Genomic DNA, 16,833 nt, shown 5'->3' with positions numbered 1-16,833 from the left:
TGCTTTTGAAAGCCATACTGGAAATCTAACGTGTATCTTGATGCTCATAAATATCTTTGAAGTCTCGCTTTTAATATAATTGAGAATTGAGCCATCGTATCTTCAGTGCTTCTGAAGATAAATGTTGCTACCTTACAGTGCTATTGATTGGTATAAAAATAAAGGCTTTATATTAAACCACTTAATGTGACAGAGAGGGGAAAATGCAGCAATTCCTCTGTCTTATTGTTTCTATGTCATAGGTAATCTTATTTTTGCTTTAGTAATATACTGGTAGCAGGTCTCTTTATTTATGTTTACATAAATTTTCAGTCATGTTTGAGAAATGCAGTCAAACACAGCTTGTGCTGGAAATTAATATGGCCCTTGTACAACCAAATCATTCTGGTGTAAATACGACATACCCATACAAAGTGAGGTATCATACAGGGAAGCTAAATGACATTTTACTGCCCAAATCAGCAAGACCCCTGGTGACAGCAGTGAGTGTGGAAAGCAGAATGCAGTTGTCTGACTGAGGAATTAGTGCCTGCTTTATATTTTGAGGAGCACATAAACAAATTTCATTATCTATAACAGGCTCTGGAAATTAGCTGGTCTTAATCGTCATGCATCTAGATTTAGGTTTGGCCTATTATCGTTCTGCATTGCATCTATCATTTTTTGGTGGGGGAAGGAAAAAGGAGCTGTCATGTATGTGCTGAATGATGTTCTTTCATGACATAAGGTGGGGGAAAGCAGTAAAACATATTTCAACTCAACATCTGTGTTTTGGGCAGGTGAACAGTGTCTTCAACAAAACCTCTCCAGGCTTCCATTTTTTGATGCAGTCTTCCTGCATACTGAAGGCGCACCAACTAATGCCTGAAGTCAAGCTTTCTTTTCCTTCCTGCATGTATTACAGGCAGAGACAGATGGAAACTTGAAATTGCTGGCCTCAGCTCCTGGATCATGTCAGCATCTTTCGTTTCTTGCGGGGCAGCTGCATTCTGCAAAACAGCAATGTGCATGTATCTTGATATGTAACCCTAGAAGAGGGCTTCTAAATATAAGAGGAGTTTCTTTGCTGCCGTATGAAGGGGGTCAGCCAGACACTTAAACATGTGGTATATGCTTCATCAGATTGCACAGCAAAAAAAAAATTCAAGGGGACGATATGAAATTAAATTCTTAGGGTGCCTCCCTGCAGGAACACCCAGGAGTTTACAACTTGTGACTGGCTCTTCGATTTATGTGGTTGCAGCCACAATCCATGAACAGTGTGTCTCAAAGCTCCAGAAGCTGTTGCTTTTGTACCTGTATCTTTGGGTATGTACTCACACTGTGAACTGTGTTCTGCCTCTCAGCCTGGAGATAGGTTGTATCTGATTGGTACCACAATGTCCATCACTCAGAATCAGTGCAGATGCATCTGCTGGAACGGTGTGTAAGCATCTCTTTTTAGATGCATTTCCTCACCTGGACCCTAACTTTGTCTGCTGGTTATTTAAGATGGATTTTGTTACTGATTTGCATCAGTAGGGGAGAGACTGGGTCATCTTCCCAATTACTTCCTACTTTGTGATTGTTGTGTGCACATGTGCACAAGAGGGTGCATTTGAAGGACTGGATTACCCAAGGCAAGTAATAAAGTCACTGGATTGATTCACGGCCAGCCTGGTAAGCCACATTCTGGTTACCTGGCAGCTGTTTAGGAGCCTTTATAGAACATGTTGCTTCTTGGAGGGAAGAGTCCCTATTGCCAAACCTTCACCCCTGTTAACAGGGTACACTCAGAGTTGACTAGATGTGGAACCTACCCTGACTTTGGAGGAGATGCCTCCAGGCAAAGTCAGAGACATCAGAAGGCCTGTGCAGCATAGTTTGCATGTCTGCTGCCTAGCAGGCAGCTCTTCTGAGACTGAGCCCTCCGTCTTTCACAGGCAGGGCCTTCAGGCTGAATCACTGCTTGAATCTTGGCTTCCTTTTACTATCGTCCTGTTTCCAACCTAATTTTTTAATTAGTAAGTCTCTGAAGGTGTTTGGTGTTATGTTGGAGTAGAGTAGTTGAGAAGGGATGCAGTGATCTATGAGAGATTTTTACATGTGCTTACAATTTTCCGTTTCCCAAGCACAACGGCATGTTCTGCATGCACAGCAACGGCATGTGTCCCTGAAATGTGAGTGAGTCCTTAAGGAGGCTGCCCAACTTCCTCTGCATCACTCCCTGGCAGCCTGCAAAATGGGCTAAATTCAAGTGACCTAAAAGGAGGGGAGGGGGTTTGGAAACAGATCACTCCACCAATGTAAAGATGGAGGAACATACTTAGGAGCCCAAGGTAGAAAGGAAAGTTTCTGCAGTTAAATTTATCCTGACTTGAACTCTAGGATAAGTTCTGTTGCTGCTACCACAGAGCTTACTCTCCACAGCACAGAAGCTACAAGAAGCACTTGCTCATGTGTCCTTTATAATGTGATTTATGGCATGTCTGAATTTGATCTACCAGCTCATGACTGAGGATGGCTTTTCTGGTTTTGTCATATCTGGCTGCAGGGCTGAGTCAGCTTCCACTTTGCTTGCTATGACTTCTCTTTAGCTAAATAAGCTTGCATCATGTCAAGGAAAAAGAACTTTGCCAGAAGTCAATGTATTCATCAGAACATCAGTCTGCACAGTCTGAGAATTTAGGCCACTGTGTTTATTTTTCAACACATACTTTGGGGTAACAGAAGGGGGAAACTCCACTGAAGTTAAGGGTTGCGCACCAGAGCAGGCTGTGTGGTAAGAGTGAGCCATCACAGCCTCATGTACGCATATCTCAGCCAGTGTTCAGTGGGGACTTAATTGCCTTTTGATTTTAACTAAACTCCAGGAGATAATCCAAACAATGAAAGTGAGGTTATGCCTAGAGCACAAGTGGTTGTGAGTGCCATCCCCTCCTTGGGGCTAGCACAAGTTTAGCTCTGACTTTTTGTGCCTGAGACGTTTGTAAGGCCATTCTTCACCTCGTTTAATCAAAGACTAATTCCCCTAACACAGGTGTCTCCTGTTTGGTTCTTGCTTTCTTTAAAATGAGTCAGCTGCTGAAGAAAGTAAGTGATATCTCCAAGGGGGTAGAATGACTCAGTAGTAAAGATGTCACTTTGCTTGACCCCTCAGCTTGTACAGCACCGAAGTGCTCTGTCATGATTGTTAGAGCTTTGATGAAGTCTGCTGAGTCTCATGATCTTATGAGCCAAGAACCAAAATGCCTTCAAATTAATTTCTGAATAAGATGCTCTGTGTGAGTCTAGTCAGGCTAGGCCTAGTTCAAGTTTATTAAAGAAGGTAGATGTGAGCAAGGGAAAAAGCAGCTGACCTTTGCTTGGTAAATAAAACATGGTAAATAAGATAGAGACCATGTGACTCTTAACATCCTGCAGGTTTTTTTACAAGCATCTACTTCTAAAACCTCACATTGCCCTATGAGGTGGTAGCATTTAATCAATTACTTTTACCTTGTTTTATGGGTTGTGAACAGTCTGAAAGTGGACTGTGCTTTTTTCCAAGGGAATTTCATACTCAAAATTATTCAGTTACATTTTCCCCTGAACCTTTTTACCCTCCAGCCTGTTAATTGCAATTCAAACTGTTGTTGTGATTCACTGTTTTCCACGATACGAGGTCTTTTTCCTGAGCAGACAACTGTAAATCCTAGGGCATTGACATTGTTGGTGTGATTGCTAATACCAGAACTTAGTATTTAGGTTTGTGATGTCTAAATTTAATGTTTACTTAAGGTCAGTATTTGTTCCATGGAAATGTGGGTAGTGAACACAAGCAGGGTCCTGAATACACCAAATTAAAACAATCCGCAGTTCTGAATTTTTAAAAGATTTTGTAATATTCACCCAACCTAGTATCCTTCCTTTGGCTGATGGAAAGCTAAAGGCAAAGGTGATTAAGAGTGTTCTTGAAGACTGGCAGTTACTGTCAGAGGCAAGGAGGAGATTTTTACCTACTTCTTTTTCTTCTTCTCAGTGAAAATGCTTACAGTCACTGTGCTTGGGCATCCCCCAAAACTGTAATGCAATGTAATGTACACAGCTGAACAGCTAAGGAACAAATTATTCTGGTACCAATGTCAGGAGTGCTTAGTGAGTGGTCTGTTACCATGTCCCCCATCTGAGATAACGTGGCAGTTCAGAAAACTAGAAATTACGAGTTGTCATGATAAGTTATTTCCATGGCAAGTGACACCTCTGACATTCTTACTAGGGAAGTTAACCAGGAACCTCATTTGGGACACATGGAAGTCTTGATGGAAGAATGTGAACCAGTTCACCATCTGTTGCATACTCATCTGGCAGTAAGAAGAAGAAAGTTAACACAGGTATGTGAAGAGGCAGGAGTAGAAAAGGTACTTTGTAGTCTTCCTTTGGAATGTGGAGGCTGGTCCTGGATGGAGTGAAAGAGAGGGAGTTTTTATTCCCTTCAGGTTGCAGAGTATGGAAGGAGGCAAGAACTCCCAGATGCTGTTAAAGTAAGGAGCGAAACTCTGGGGTTCCAGAAAATCAGTGGATGGATGAGCTGTGCCAGGCCCTTGTGGCATGTCTAGCTAATCTCTTGCTTCCTACATCTCCTGCCTTAACAGCTGTAAGGGGGGTTGGGCTCCCACTCAGGCTGAGCGAAGAAAACAATATTCCCGTGCATGTGAGGATCATGCATACAGACATGCCCCTGAGGAGGCAGGGCAGCAGTGGTAAGCGCCCCCCGCCCCCCAAGACTCTTGTTCATGGTGTAATGTTATCCAGCCCTCATAATTGGTGGGGACCAGGCACCTCACAAAACGAGTTACAGGCTGATTGCTATTGGACTCTGCTACACCCACCTGTCACAACTGACAGCAAGGGAAGAGTCAGGGTTGAAGAGTAAGTAGTGATGGGGAAAAGAGGGAGAAGAAGGTAGCAACAGTGAAGCCCAGCACCCAGGAGGCTGAGATGCCTGTACCCATTGTCTCTGTCCTGTCCACAGGCCGGTAACTCCCAAAGGGTTTTGCATGCAGCATGCCACAGGTGGATGGTTCATCACCAAGTAGAGAGGAACTATCCCATTTTAATACCAGAACTGTGAATAACTCTTCGACCTACTGTAGACTGCTTACCACAGCCTTGTGAGCTATTAGTAGTCCTCATCCTGCAGTTTTTACCTATCTGTGGTTCTTGGATGTAACAAAAACCATTGCAAAGAAACGAGGATGCACCCCACAGTGAGAAGGTACTGCTGCTTGCAGTGAGTCAGGCTGGCTGTTGTGCAGATGGGCACAGTGGTCCTACTGGACAAGTGATGGACAAGACACGGTACCGTGTGCCTCCAGCCTATTCTGCAGACATAACCAGCCCACTGTGCATTGTTGCTGGCCAAAAAAAGAACTGAGGAGAACAAAACAATTGGGTTTGGAGAAAGAATTTAGGGGTGTTAAGCTGTGTGAAATACCAAAATACCAACAGCTGCACCTTCTAGCAGGGTAGCTTCTGCAGGGGCTGAGGAAGAGCTGCCCACAGACATTCCTCTACACCCCTCCGGCAGCCTGTTCCGTGCCGAGGTATTCCACCCACGAAAGACAAACTGTGGGAGCAGCTGTTCCTCAAAACATGCTGCAGGAGCCAGCCATGCACTTGCCATTAGGCACAGTGACTCTGCCCATCTCAGCAGAATTCTTCCCACCACATAACAGCATGCCACCAAGGATACACTTCGATTTGGTAGGAATCCCTTCTGTCTGTTTGCAGGTTGCTTTGCCTGGTTAAGAAAAACCCAACGATTTCCTTGTAAAGAGCAGTGCCAACCCAGGATCCACCAGTCCTCGCAGCTTTGTGCCTGTTACAAAACTAAAGGAAAGACAGCGACAGCTGATGAAGAGCAAAGGGTAAAATGAGCTAGTGTAATGGGAAATGCTTAGAGAAAGTTGTTAGAGAAACAGAAGATGTAATTTAATTTGAGAAACATTTCTCAGTTAAGGGCTTAAATTTCCCCTAGAGGAGAGCTGTGTCCTGGTGGTTTCGCAGACCGCCTCTGCTGCCCTGATGGTCGGCGTCCACTCGGCTGGCCCTGGCTCCCGTTTGAGGAGGGGAAATGCGTTCCTCACCCGGTGCCCGCAGCCCCAAACCCTGCACCGGTGATTTGGAGAAAGCGGCTCCCACAGGCTCACGCGGAGCCCTTGAGCTACCCTGCTGCCCTCCTACCCGAGGCACCCGCTCAGCAATGCCGTTAAGCTGGTGTGGGGGCCGCCACGAAGCCCAGCGCCAGCGCCTCGCTGGGGGGGGGGGGGCGCCCGAGGGGGGGCCTGGCTGCTGCGGGGCCCGTGGGGGCCGGCGCCGGAACCTGCGCGCCCGGCTCGGGTTCCCCCCGGAGCGGCGGCCGGGACGCGCCGGACGGAAACGGAAGCGCCGCCGCGGAGGAGCGGCAGCGGCGGGCTCTGCCGGCGGGAGGTGAGTGTATGTGGCCGGGGGGCTCCGGGGCAGCGGCTGGGGACGGTGAGGCCGGCGGGGGTTGCTGCGGGGACGGCGGCGGGTGCTGCGGGGACGGCGGCGGGTGCGGTGCCCCTCGGCTGCAAGGCCTGGGTCTTGCCGCCCCGGTTGGCGCTGTGCGGGTGCAGCTCCGGCGAGCTGTGTAATATGCTCCTGGGCACTTGTAGGGGAGCCGTGCCGGCTGCCGGGGTGCTCGGCGGGTCCGGGGAGAGGCGGGCGGCGGAGGCACCGGCTGGCTGGCTGCCCGCGGCGGGGCGTGGGTCGGCTCGGCAGGTAGAGCCTACAGGTGTGTCTGCTGGTGAGAACTTCAGTGGAGGTTCGGTTTCGTTCGGGCCTTCCCTAAAGTCTATCTTACAGAACCAGCAAGTCGCTATTTAAGTGCTTAAAGCTTACAGGTTGCTTAAAGCTGTTGCAATTTCATATAGCCAATTAATACTTGTATTTGTGCTTATTTTCTATCATGCTAGTTAAATTGGTTGTTTAGTTGTTTAGTTACTTAAAACACATGCTTTAACACTGGTTTTAGGTTTAGGTTGTGGCTGAGCTTAGGTCTGTACGGTTAGAAGTTGGGCAATATCTGTAATTCAAGTTTACAGGAAACAGGGCAATATCCTGGACATGTACTTGTACCCCACTGGGTGCTTTCCAAGGCCTTGTTTGTGTGGTTCTGCACAGCCCCCTTGGCCACTTCTAGGTTGCCACTCTTCACATGTAAGTAGTCCTCCAGATAAGATGTGGCGCACACATCCAGTCTTGTCCCTTCTGCCTGTGGAAGCGGCCACAGGGCTGTGGAGAGAAAGAAGCATTGTGTTTCTTGCGCAACAGGCGCCTGCTTCTCTCAGAGAAAGGCAGAGACTGGAGGCAGCCTCCAGCAGAGTACAGCAGGACTGTGTGGTCTTTGTGCTTCAGAGCCGCAGCCAGCCACTGTAAGGAACCTTAGCAGGTTGCTACCTGAGATAACTTTATGTTCTAGTGAAGTTATATTTCTAGTAGGCTGCTTTTGCAGCATTCTGACAGAAAGTTCTACTGATGTTACAGCTAGTGCAGTGAAACGTTATATACATGGGTATTCAGAAGACAAAACAGCAGGTATTTAGCTTGGGACAGCAGAGTAGCAGTGTGCTGCAGTGACAGATACCTGCTTGGGCAACTTTTAGAGTGGCTTGAGTCTTGCAGAGATGCTAGGATATTGAACTCTAGCACATTATCAAGAGTAGCTAAAAATTGTCATTTAATGTATTTGTTCTGAGTGTGATATAATTTTAAGATGCTAGCATTTTGTATTAACAAAGTTTCTTAGACTCTACAACTCAGAAACAGAGCCCAGGTCTACTGATGAGCTGCTTTCCTGCCTATTGGCATTCTAGCTTCAAAAGTACATGTGCTAATCTGGCTTTTCCTGGTCTTTTAGGTCCTTAAAAATGGGGAACACAAGCAGCGAGCGAGCTGGACTGGAGCGTCATGGGCATAAGGCATCCCGAGGTGACAACTCGGGAGGAGCCATCAGTACGAAAGAGGGTGATAGGCCAAAAATCTTAATGGATAGTCCTGAAGATACAGACTTGTTCCATTCAGAGGAAATGAAGGTATTTCTGTTTTTTTTCTTGCCTTCTAACATTACCAGCTTGGGAATGCTATCTAATGCAGGTGCTGTTAGCAGCCTTCAGTAATTCTGTCATTGAATTTATACACAAAACTGCCTCATCTGCCTTGCTTCCCACACTAAGGAGAGAGAGCACGCTGATGTTCAAGCAGGTATGATGAGTATAATGTCATGGTTTCCAGCAAGAATTATTTGTAGAAAAACTAAAATATAACTGACCAAAAGCTGTAAATACAATGCTCTAGCTGCCTTTGGATACTTAATGCTCTTGTAGTTACCACTGATATTTTACCTGTCTTATTATTTTTCATATTAAAAGATCTGTTGACTGCTCTGTATTAGATGGATCATTAGAAACGTCTTGCTGTGTATTGTTTCATAGGGATAACAGGAAGGTGTACTTAAATTTTGACTATTGGACAGAGCTGTTTCCTATAGACAATTCGTAATCTTTCCGCTAACTACAAATTTTGTCCCTATGATATCTGTATAATCTAAATCCTTCTTAAGCATATTTCTTCTTAATTATTTTTCTCCCTTTTCTTATATTTGTGTATTTTTAAGACTTTTGTGAGCTTAAGCCGTTCCTTTTTAATCTAATTTAGGCAGGAGGGAGGGAGATTACTCTGCTTTCCGCTCTTTCTGCAGATTTGAAAGTCTTTAACATCTTTCTGTAATTTGTGCAAATGAACTTGTGAACAGCATCTAGAAATGCAGTTTCTAATCTTCCTCTGACAAAAACTACTCGTAGTCTTGTACCTTGGAGAATCATGCCTGAGCGCAAAAACGCCTTCAGTAAAAACATAGGTTGTCTGAGTCTGCAAGGAAAGAATTTCTTTTGATTAAGATATTGTGCTTGTAGGCTCCATTGGAGAAAGAAGAATTTCTAGCTTGGCAACAAGATCTGGAAGTGAATGATAAAACTCCCACTCAAGCTCGACCAACAGTCTTTCGTTGGACTGGAGGAGGGAAAGAAGTCTATCTATCTGGATCCTTTAACAACTGGAGTAAAATTCCTCTGACAAGGAGGTAATAAACTGCTGCTGCTGTGTCAGTGATATTCCCCATGGACTTGGAACACTTAGAGCAGTGAGAGAGGTGGTCAGTTGACAGATCGATCTTGGATTTACCACTGTCCTGCTTCTCTCCTCAAGCCCTTGATGAGAATCTGACTTTTTATCCTTGGATGGCACAGGATGAAAGTTGAGCTGTGTGTTAGTTTTGAAGGAGTGGGGTGTTCACTAGGCACTGTGCATGAATGACCCGAAAAAAATTGTGGTGTGCAGTCTGCTACATGGGGTAGAGCTGGGCTATGTCAGGTGAAGTTGGGTTTTGAACATAATGTCTCTGATGGCACACGTACCTTCTTGCCATACCTTTTGCCCAGCTCAAAGGGTCCAAATTCTGCTAGGGAAACTCTGGGCCTGGGACACCTGCTGGTAAACTACACAAATGAAAGAATGAATCTGTTTTAAGGTACCAACTGCTTTTTCCTGCTAGAGAGCTCTAGAGCTCTGCTTAATCTGTACCTGCGTAAGTACTTAATTTAACCAATGGTGTTTTTTTTTCAAAAATGTAAAATGTAATGAATGGCAGAGAGTCTGTATCTAACTGTTGGGCTGAGCCCTGTTGTCTGTCAACAATGACATGTCTGTGAAGGATTGGTCTTCTGCCAGTTTCTGGTGTTTCTTATCTCATTGAGTGGCTACCTGCATTGTCATTGCTGCAGAGGCATCTTTAATTGTTAGGAAACTTGAGGGAGAGGCAGAGTGGCCTGATGAAACAGTATGGGAGGATTTTTCTATGCACAAAGAATGTGAAATAAATTATCAAGATAGGAGATGGAAAAGAGGCCAATGGAACATCAGTGTTACTATCATACTCCTAAGTAGAAAGCCTGGGAGACGGGAAATGGCGTCTGGAAGTCTGGATAAAAATGTCTCTTTACCCAAAAAAAAAAAAAAAAAAGTTTGTCTCTCGCCAGATTAGGTATTCTGGGAAAGGAAATATTTGGACCTCCTTAGAGGCTGGATAAAATCATGTTACTGAATCAAACATGCTTGAGTAGGAGACTTCGTTACTCTAAACTGAAATTTCAAAGCTAGCACAGTGGTTGTATGCTTGCCCTCCTTACCTGAGAGGAAGTAAAGAGAGACATTGGCATTTTGTGGCCTGTTTGAATTGTTCATATTGCATCAACTGTTTCTCAGCTTCTCCTGACATGCTGGTAAAGACTTCTGAAGAATCAGGAAGTTCACAGCACAGGAGTATCAAAATTACCAAGCAGCAGCCTATTCAGACCCAAAGTAACTCAGAAGTATTGAGTGGCTGCTTTCATCTTCTAGTCGTTGTTCACTTATTCCATAGGCATCTCTGAAATGTAATGGCAAATACTGAAAGGCAGGGAAATACGAGTAAGCTGATCCTGTTCCATCAATAGGAGTCTCACAGATAAAATGAGGTCTCACGTACTGACAAGTAACGGTGAAGATTTGAGGATGACTTTGTAAAAGCTCAGTGCCAATTACTTGATGCCAGGAATGCAGGTACTGATTTTGAATGCGTGGGGACTTACTGTTGCAGAGGAAGCTATCATTAATATTCACCGTAATTTGGTTCTTTACTTTTAGATTACATCAGAGATTCTCTTAAATGCAGCACTGCCTTTTTAATTTTTTGCATCGTTAAGGTGGCTTGTATGCTGTTACAGTGTTTGTCACAGTTTATGGGTCAATGTGCTTTTCAGACTGTTTCAGGGCTGATTGTTTGTCTTAAATTCCAGTCACAATAACTTTGTGGCAATCCTGGACCTGCCAGAAGGAGAGCACCAGTACAAGTTCTTTGTGGATGGGCAGTGGACGCATGATCCTTCAGAGGTAATGTCTGCTTTGATTCACTGTATTTGTTCAGTTGAAGCATCTGAGGATGAGAACCTGGCTAGTTTCTGTACCGGTGGCTGGCCTTTTCAGAGAGAAGGTATCTGTTAACAACAGAAACTGTTTTAAGCTGGTGAGATTTCTGGTCCCAGCTGACCTAGGTGGCAGGATCAGACTGACCGCCTCAAAGGACAGAAGGTTTCATAACAAATGGGTGACAAGTTCTCTTGGGTATTGGTTTGTAAGAGAAGGCGAGCTTTTCTTGTCTAGTGCCAAACTGTCTTTTAAAGCACTCTAGCATTGCTGACAGCCCAAATCACTCCATGCCGTACTTGCTGTCTGTGCCAGAATGTTGCTATTGCTGCTCTAGATATTTTCATAATCCAGTAATTGTGCCAAAATCTACGAGGCCTTTTCTTCCTCCTCTGCTGTAAAATGAGCTTTAACGCTAGCCTGTCTAGCAGTCCCTACCGGCTTCAGAACTTATCATTCACAGCTATTGGTTCCAGTTGTCTTGCTGCCTTGGCAAACCTTGCAGAACCTCACAGGATTTAACTTGCAGTAAAATTAGCTCTTTGAACCCTCTGCCTGGGACTCTAGTCTTAGCTTTAATAGTAAACCAGCAATACCAACCAAACTCTGTCCTGCATCAGGCGATGTAGATCTTAGCCTGGATCAGAAAGCCCTATAGAAGCTAGAAGCAAAGCTTGGCTCCTTGTGTCATCAGTGTTGTCTTCAGCCCAGACCTGATGCTAGCCTTGTCTATAGCCCAAGAATTTACTGAGTGCTGTGGGCCTAGCAGGTTCAACTGACATGCATCCCCCCAGTCCTAAATCCTGCACTTGCTCTTAACTGACTTAACACTGACTGACTGAGCAATGGTGAGCTCTTTTCATATCTGGCACTAGCATATTTTAAAAGCAATATATTTCATTATTAGTAATGCTGATTGTGTAGTCCCGTAAGCTTTTCTTATTCTGACTTTTGTACCTTGTCTTTTCCCAGCCTGTAGTAACCAGCCAGCTAGGCACCGTCAACAACATCATACAGGTGAAGAAAACTGACTTTGAAGTATTCGATGCTTTGATGGTGGACTCTCAAAAATGTTCAGACATGTCTGGTATGAGCTTACTGGTAGTTCTATATCACACTTTTTAGAGTTGTTAAAAATTTCATCTTCCTTTCTATCTGGAGTTAAAGCTATCTTCCTTTTTAACTGGAGTTAAAACTCCAGTATAGGTTAATCTCCACTTTTGTCAGGCTCTGTGGACAGGTACAGGAATGACAAATGCAGAAACGTGGAAGCGTCTGATAGTGCCACACAGGTCACTGTAGATCTGATTAGGGGGAAGTCATGGGTGCTTAACAGCTGTTTGTTTGGCTGTGCCGTGTGAAATGGCTGTTTGTAGCACACTCATTGGTGGGTCAGTCTCTACCATATAACATCAAACCAACATTGACAGCCTACATCGCTCATAATTCCTTCTTTGCTAAGAACGTGGGCTGAGGATGTCAAAAGTTGCACACTAAAGAGGTAGAAACTAGGTGTATCCTAGCATTGCTAACACAGGCTCAGCTGTATATCGTATCCTCACTGTTTAGTATAAATTATCTGTATCTTAGAATAATATAAAAGTGCTATTTTTGTCTTAAGTTTCATATTCTAGTGTAACAGAGGTAAGATTGAGTCATTTCTGAGATCAGTCTTGCCCCCTTTCTTTATAGACCTTCGTAGGGATGAAGACCATGATTTAAGTAGTACCTTAAATCCTCCTTCAGAACTGTCCTTTGAGGCGGAAGGTGTGTTTGGCTGGTTTTTGCTCTTTGCAACTTTGCCCTGGGCAAAGACTTTTTGGAGGAAAAGTGTGATTTGTGAGACTTGGACACTGCCAGAAGCTAGGAGGAGATTCTAGTAGGTGCCTTCCCCCCACGTGCTGTAATGGCCTTCCCTTGTACTGGTTTAGACTCTGAAGAGCTCTTCCTGTTGCTCTGTCCTGGTGTGGCAGTAATACTTCCTTTTACAGGTACGTACCATGTTTATAGTACTTGCCTTGGAGGTAACCTTGTAGAGCAGCATTTCTTATGAAGCGTTTGCTGGAGGAGCGCTGGGCAGAGATGACAGTGACATTCTGGAGAGCAGTAGGCCCCTCAGAACTCTGCTGCCCAGATCTTCACAGCTAGTTTCAGGTCAGACAGACTTTGGACATCCTCAATGACTTCTTGGGCAGTGACTGATCCTCTGGCACTGCATCAGCTGCTGCAGTTCTTGTACTTATGTGCCATTGATTTCTTTTGGCTGCAAGTTCCTGGATATGAAAATTAACTTGGAGTACCAGTAAAATGTACCTATGAAGAGCAGACATTCTTACAGACTATTTAAGAATAAATATTTAACATCTCTCTGGCAGAATTGTCAAGTTCACCCCCAGGACCATATCACCAGGAGCCCTATGTTTGTAAGGCAGAAGAGCGCTTCAAATCACCACCTATTCTTCCCCCCCACCTGTTGCAGGTCATCCTGAATAAGGACACTGGCATTTCTGTGAGTACACTAGTTTGTTTTGCTGAATAAAGGCATTGAGGTTGTGAGCAGATGGGGAAGCAGTCTGTGTGCAGACAGGGGACAGTTCAGGAAAAACCTTAGAATAGTTGCTGTGTTGATTAAATTCCTTATTATGTGTGTCCAGATTGATTAATCTGAAGTAAAATTGTTTTTCTACTTATCTTAGAACAGTTTGGGTTGGAAGGGACCTTTAAAGATCACCTAGTCCCACCCCCCTGCCCCTGGGCAGGGACACCTTCCACCAGACCAGGTTGCTCCAAGCCCCGTCCAGCCTGGCCCTGAGCACCCCCAGGGATGGGGCACCCACAGCTGCCCTGGGCAGCCTGGGCCAGCGCCTCACCGCCCTCACAGGGAAGAATTTCTGTCTAGTATCTAATCTAAATCTACCCTTTTTTAGCTTAAAGCCATTCTTCCTTGTCCTATCACAACATGCCCCTGTCAAAAGTTCCTCTCCAGCTTTCCTGTAGGCCCCCTTTAGTTGACTCTTCAAAATTGAAAACTAGATTGTTATTTTACTCTTTGAAACCTTAGTCTTTCCATTGCAACACTGTTAAATGTCAGAAGCACATAAATAACTGAGTGGGTTTCATGAGCGCAGTGAGCCTGCGGGGGGGTTTGATCTTTGATTGTTCTGAATCTTTGTTTCTGTTGATGGACTCTGCGTAAGAAGTAGTGTGATGTATTTGGGTATGGCTGGTTACAGACGGTGTTTATCTCCCATCCGCTGTGATGAGTAAACTGTGAGTTCTGTTGTTTTCACACTGTCTCGCTTTCTGTTTTTTCCAGTGTGATCCTGCACTACTTCCTGAACCCAACCATGTCATGTTGAACCACCTCTACGCGCTTTCTATCAAGGTGAGAGGCCACGGCATGTTCCTCACATGTGCAGCTTTTAGATAACCATGTAATATGCTCACTTGTTTCCCATCTCCTGTAGGATGGAGTGATGGTGCTTAGTGCTACACATCGTTACAAGAAGAAATACGTGACTACTTTGCTGTACAAGCCAATATGAGCATCACAGTAGTTTGCAACCATTTGTTCTGGGCCAGTGCAGTCTCAGAAAAAAAAATTCTTCTCTTAACCAAATGTACTCCTGCTCTGTGCTGTAGCAAACGAACTCTGATTTCATATTGTTTCTGAGACTTCCAAGTTCTCCTGTATCTGCCTTATTTTCCCAGTCCCACCTTGGAAGTTCTTGGAGATGGCAGCTTCATGGCAACTAGACAGATGGCAGAGGTGTCAGTGCCCGTTGTCAGGTCAGTTAAAAAACACCCATTTAATTAGGCTGAAAAATGTGAGGGCAGCAACAGGTAAAAGACCTTTAGCAGTGAGGCAGACTGTAAGTAATAAACAAGCCAGCCCAAAGTCTAGAAAATTCAGGATTCTTGTGGAATCTTATTTGAGCTCAACACTCAGCAAAAGCGAGCCCATTACTGCTTTCATAACTCATCAAGCGCACAGTTATTTCAGCAGCAAGTTCCACACTTGCATGGCTGAAGTAAGTGTGAGTATTGATGATCTTTTTGTAACAGCCTTTTCTAGGCAAAATCAGTGACACAATCACCTACAAGCTCATTTTTATTTTACGGTAGGCTGGGGTGCACTCTTTCTACTGTGAATAGCTCTGTAGTTTTTCTCTTCATGAGAACTGAAATACAACTTTTCCCCTGTGGAATTGCTGGTAAAGACAATTGTTTTTAATGGCTGGATTTTTCTATAAGTCGTACATGTGTCTTGCAGTAATCTGCTTTTTGAAACTAATTTCTCTTGCTGTCACCAGTAAGGACTTCCTTAAGCTGGCACAAGTAGCTGTAAGGAAATCGATGTGTTCAGTTTAGGGATTAGTTCTTCAGTAACAGCCTGAAGGTGACGGTAAGTCCCCTGCATCGCAGTGGCCAAACTTGCCCCTCGGTGTAAGCCCTGCAGCCAGCTGGATGTAGCCGCACTGCACCCTTCTGGGCCCAGGGCCGGTGTGCAGTCCCTGTGCTTCCCCAGCCCGGGCTGTGGGGATCTCTGCAACTTCTTATTCTGTTCATATTTTCTCGGTGATTAAGGTATGCCAGGTTGCCTGGAGTTGGGTACTCGCAGCCTGTTTTGTCCCAAAGCAAATGCAACATTAATGCAAATCTGCCTGCCAGCATGCCTCGGGCCTGCCCTGGAGGAACCAGCTCAGGAGGTGACCCGCTGGGTCCTTCCCTCTCTTTTTTTTTTTTTGGTGCCTGAGAGTGCCAGTGACTGTGCCAATGATAACCAGCCCCCATCCGACTGGGGGAAGAGCACGCTGCACAGATCAGTGCAGAGTCTGAGTGGGGGCAAAAGCTGCAGTGGCCAGTTTGGTGTAACCAGCCCCCGCGGAAGGGTGGTTTGCGTTGCTGGGAGCTGTGCGCTAGCCGTGCGGCAAAGTCTTGAGTAGATCTGGGTCTAGTGCAATGATTTTCTCTGAAAACTTCTTCATTCTGTGCTATGGATAGCGTTTGGTATTCTGAAATACGGAATTGCTTTTGTTTTCAGCCTCTTCAGAAAGAAATAAAACATTTTCAAGAAAAGTGGGTGACTGGCTTTGTTATTATCCTTCCCATCTCTGGTAACCTTGGCTTCCTGGAGGAGTTCTTTCTTTATAACCTGTGATTGCCTGATTGCAGTTTTATGCCTTGGTGGATTGTTAAAGCTTTTCATTCATAGATGCAGCTTGAAACTGTGTCTGCTTGCAGTTAATCGGTAAAGAGGCTGAGAAAGGTGTCGGTATGGATTTGTGATGCAAAGTTTACAGGCAGAATAAGAGTCCAGTTACCTAAAAGCTCTGGCGATAATTTCCGTAGGACTGAAAAGCTTGCTATTGCCTTTAACAGTCTTGTCACTTCCCTTTGTTCCAGCCAGCCGCCCTTCGAGCAAAGGTTTTTTCCCCAAGCCTTTCTCCTGGACAGCCCAGCCTGTGATGGCCGGTTGGGTACGGTTTGTGGTGTCACAGGCACATGTGTGGCGTTGGATTAGGCTGTGTGATATTTATTAGCACTAGAAAATGCTGCCTTATGAAGTCAGGGAAGAGGCTGTGAGATGTGTGGTCAGGGCCAGAACCTGCAGAGCAGCACATGGTGCAGGGAGGCCTGTGCACTTTGCCGGGGAACATCGGGGGTCCTTTTAGCCTGGGCTGGTTGTATCAGGGCAGTGAATGAAGGTGTGTCAGTAGCAGGGACGGGGAGAGCAGGCTGACACAGCTCCAGTAGCTGATGTCACAGGACTGAGCTTTTGTTGAAAGGTCAGCTCACCCAGTCAAAACCACCTGCGTGTTCAAATGCAGA

At 45.2% G+C, this 16,833-nt stretch overlaps 1 protein-coding gene across 1 annotated transcript; it reads left to right on the top strand.

Annotated features, from left to right (window-relative positions):
- Nucleotides 1-6,334: 6,334 nt before the first annotated feature.
- On the top strand, nucleotides 6,335-16,080 carry PRKAB1 (protein kinase AMP-activated non-catalytic subunit beta 1). The gene is made up of 8 exons (XM_040605675.1): nucleotides 6,335-6,450; nucleotides 7,901-8,075; nucleotides 8,955-9,121; nucleotides 10,875-10,968; nucleotides 11,974-12,088; nucleotides 13,377-13,510; nucleotides 14,318-14,386; nucleotides 14,469-16,080. The coding sequence occupies exons 2-8, from the start codon at nucleotides 7,911-7,913 to the stop codon at nucleotides 14,544-14,546; spliced, it is 822 nt and encodes a 273-aa protein (XP_040461609.1). The 5' UTR covers nucleotides 6,335-6,450; nucleotides 7,901-7,910; the 3' UTR covers nucleotides 14,547-16,080.
- Nucleotides 16,081-16,833: the final 753 nt, after the last annotated feature.

This window comes from Falco naumanni, chromosome 1 (assembly GCF_017639655.2).
Source record: "Falco naumanni isolate bFalNau1 chromosome 1, bFalNau1.pat, whole genome shotgun sequence".
Classification (NCBI taxonomy): Eukaryota; Metazoa; Chordata; class Aves; order Falconiformes; family Falconidae; genus Falco; species Falco naumanni.
The sequence above is the reverse complement of the archived record's forward strand: the minus strand, read 5'-3'. Positions and strand labels throughout refer to the sequence as shown.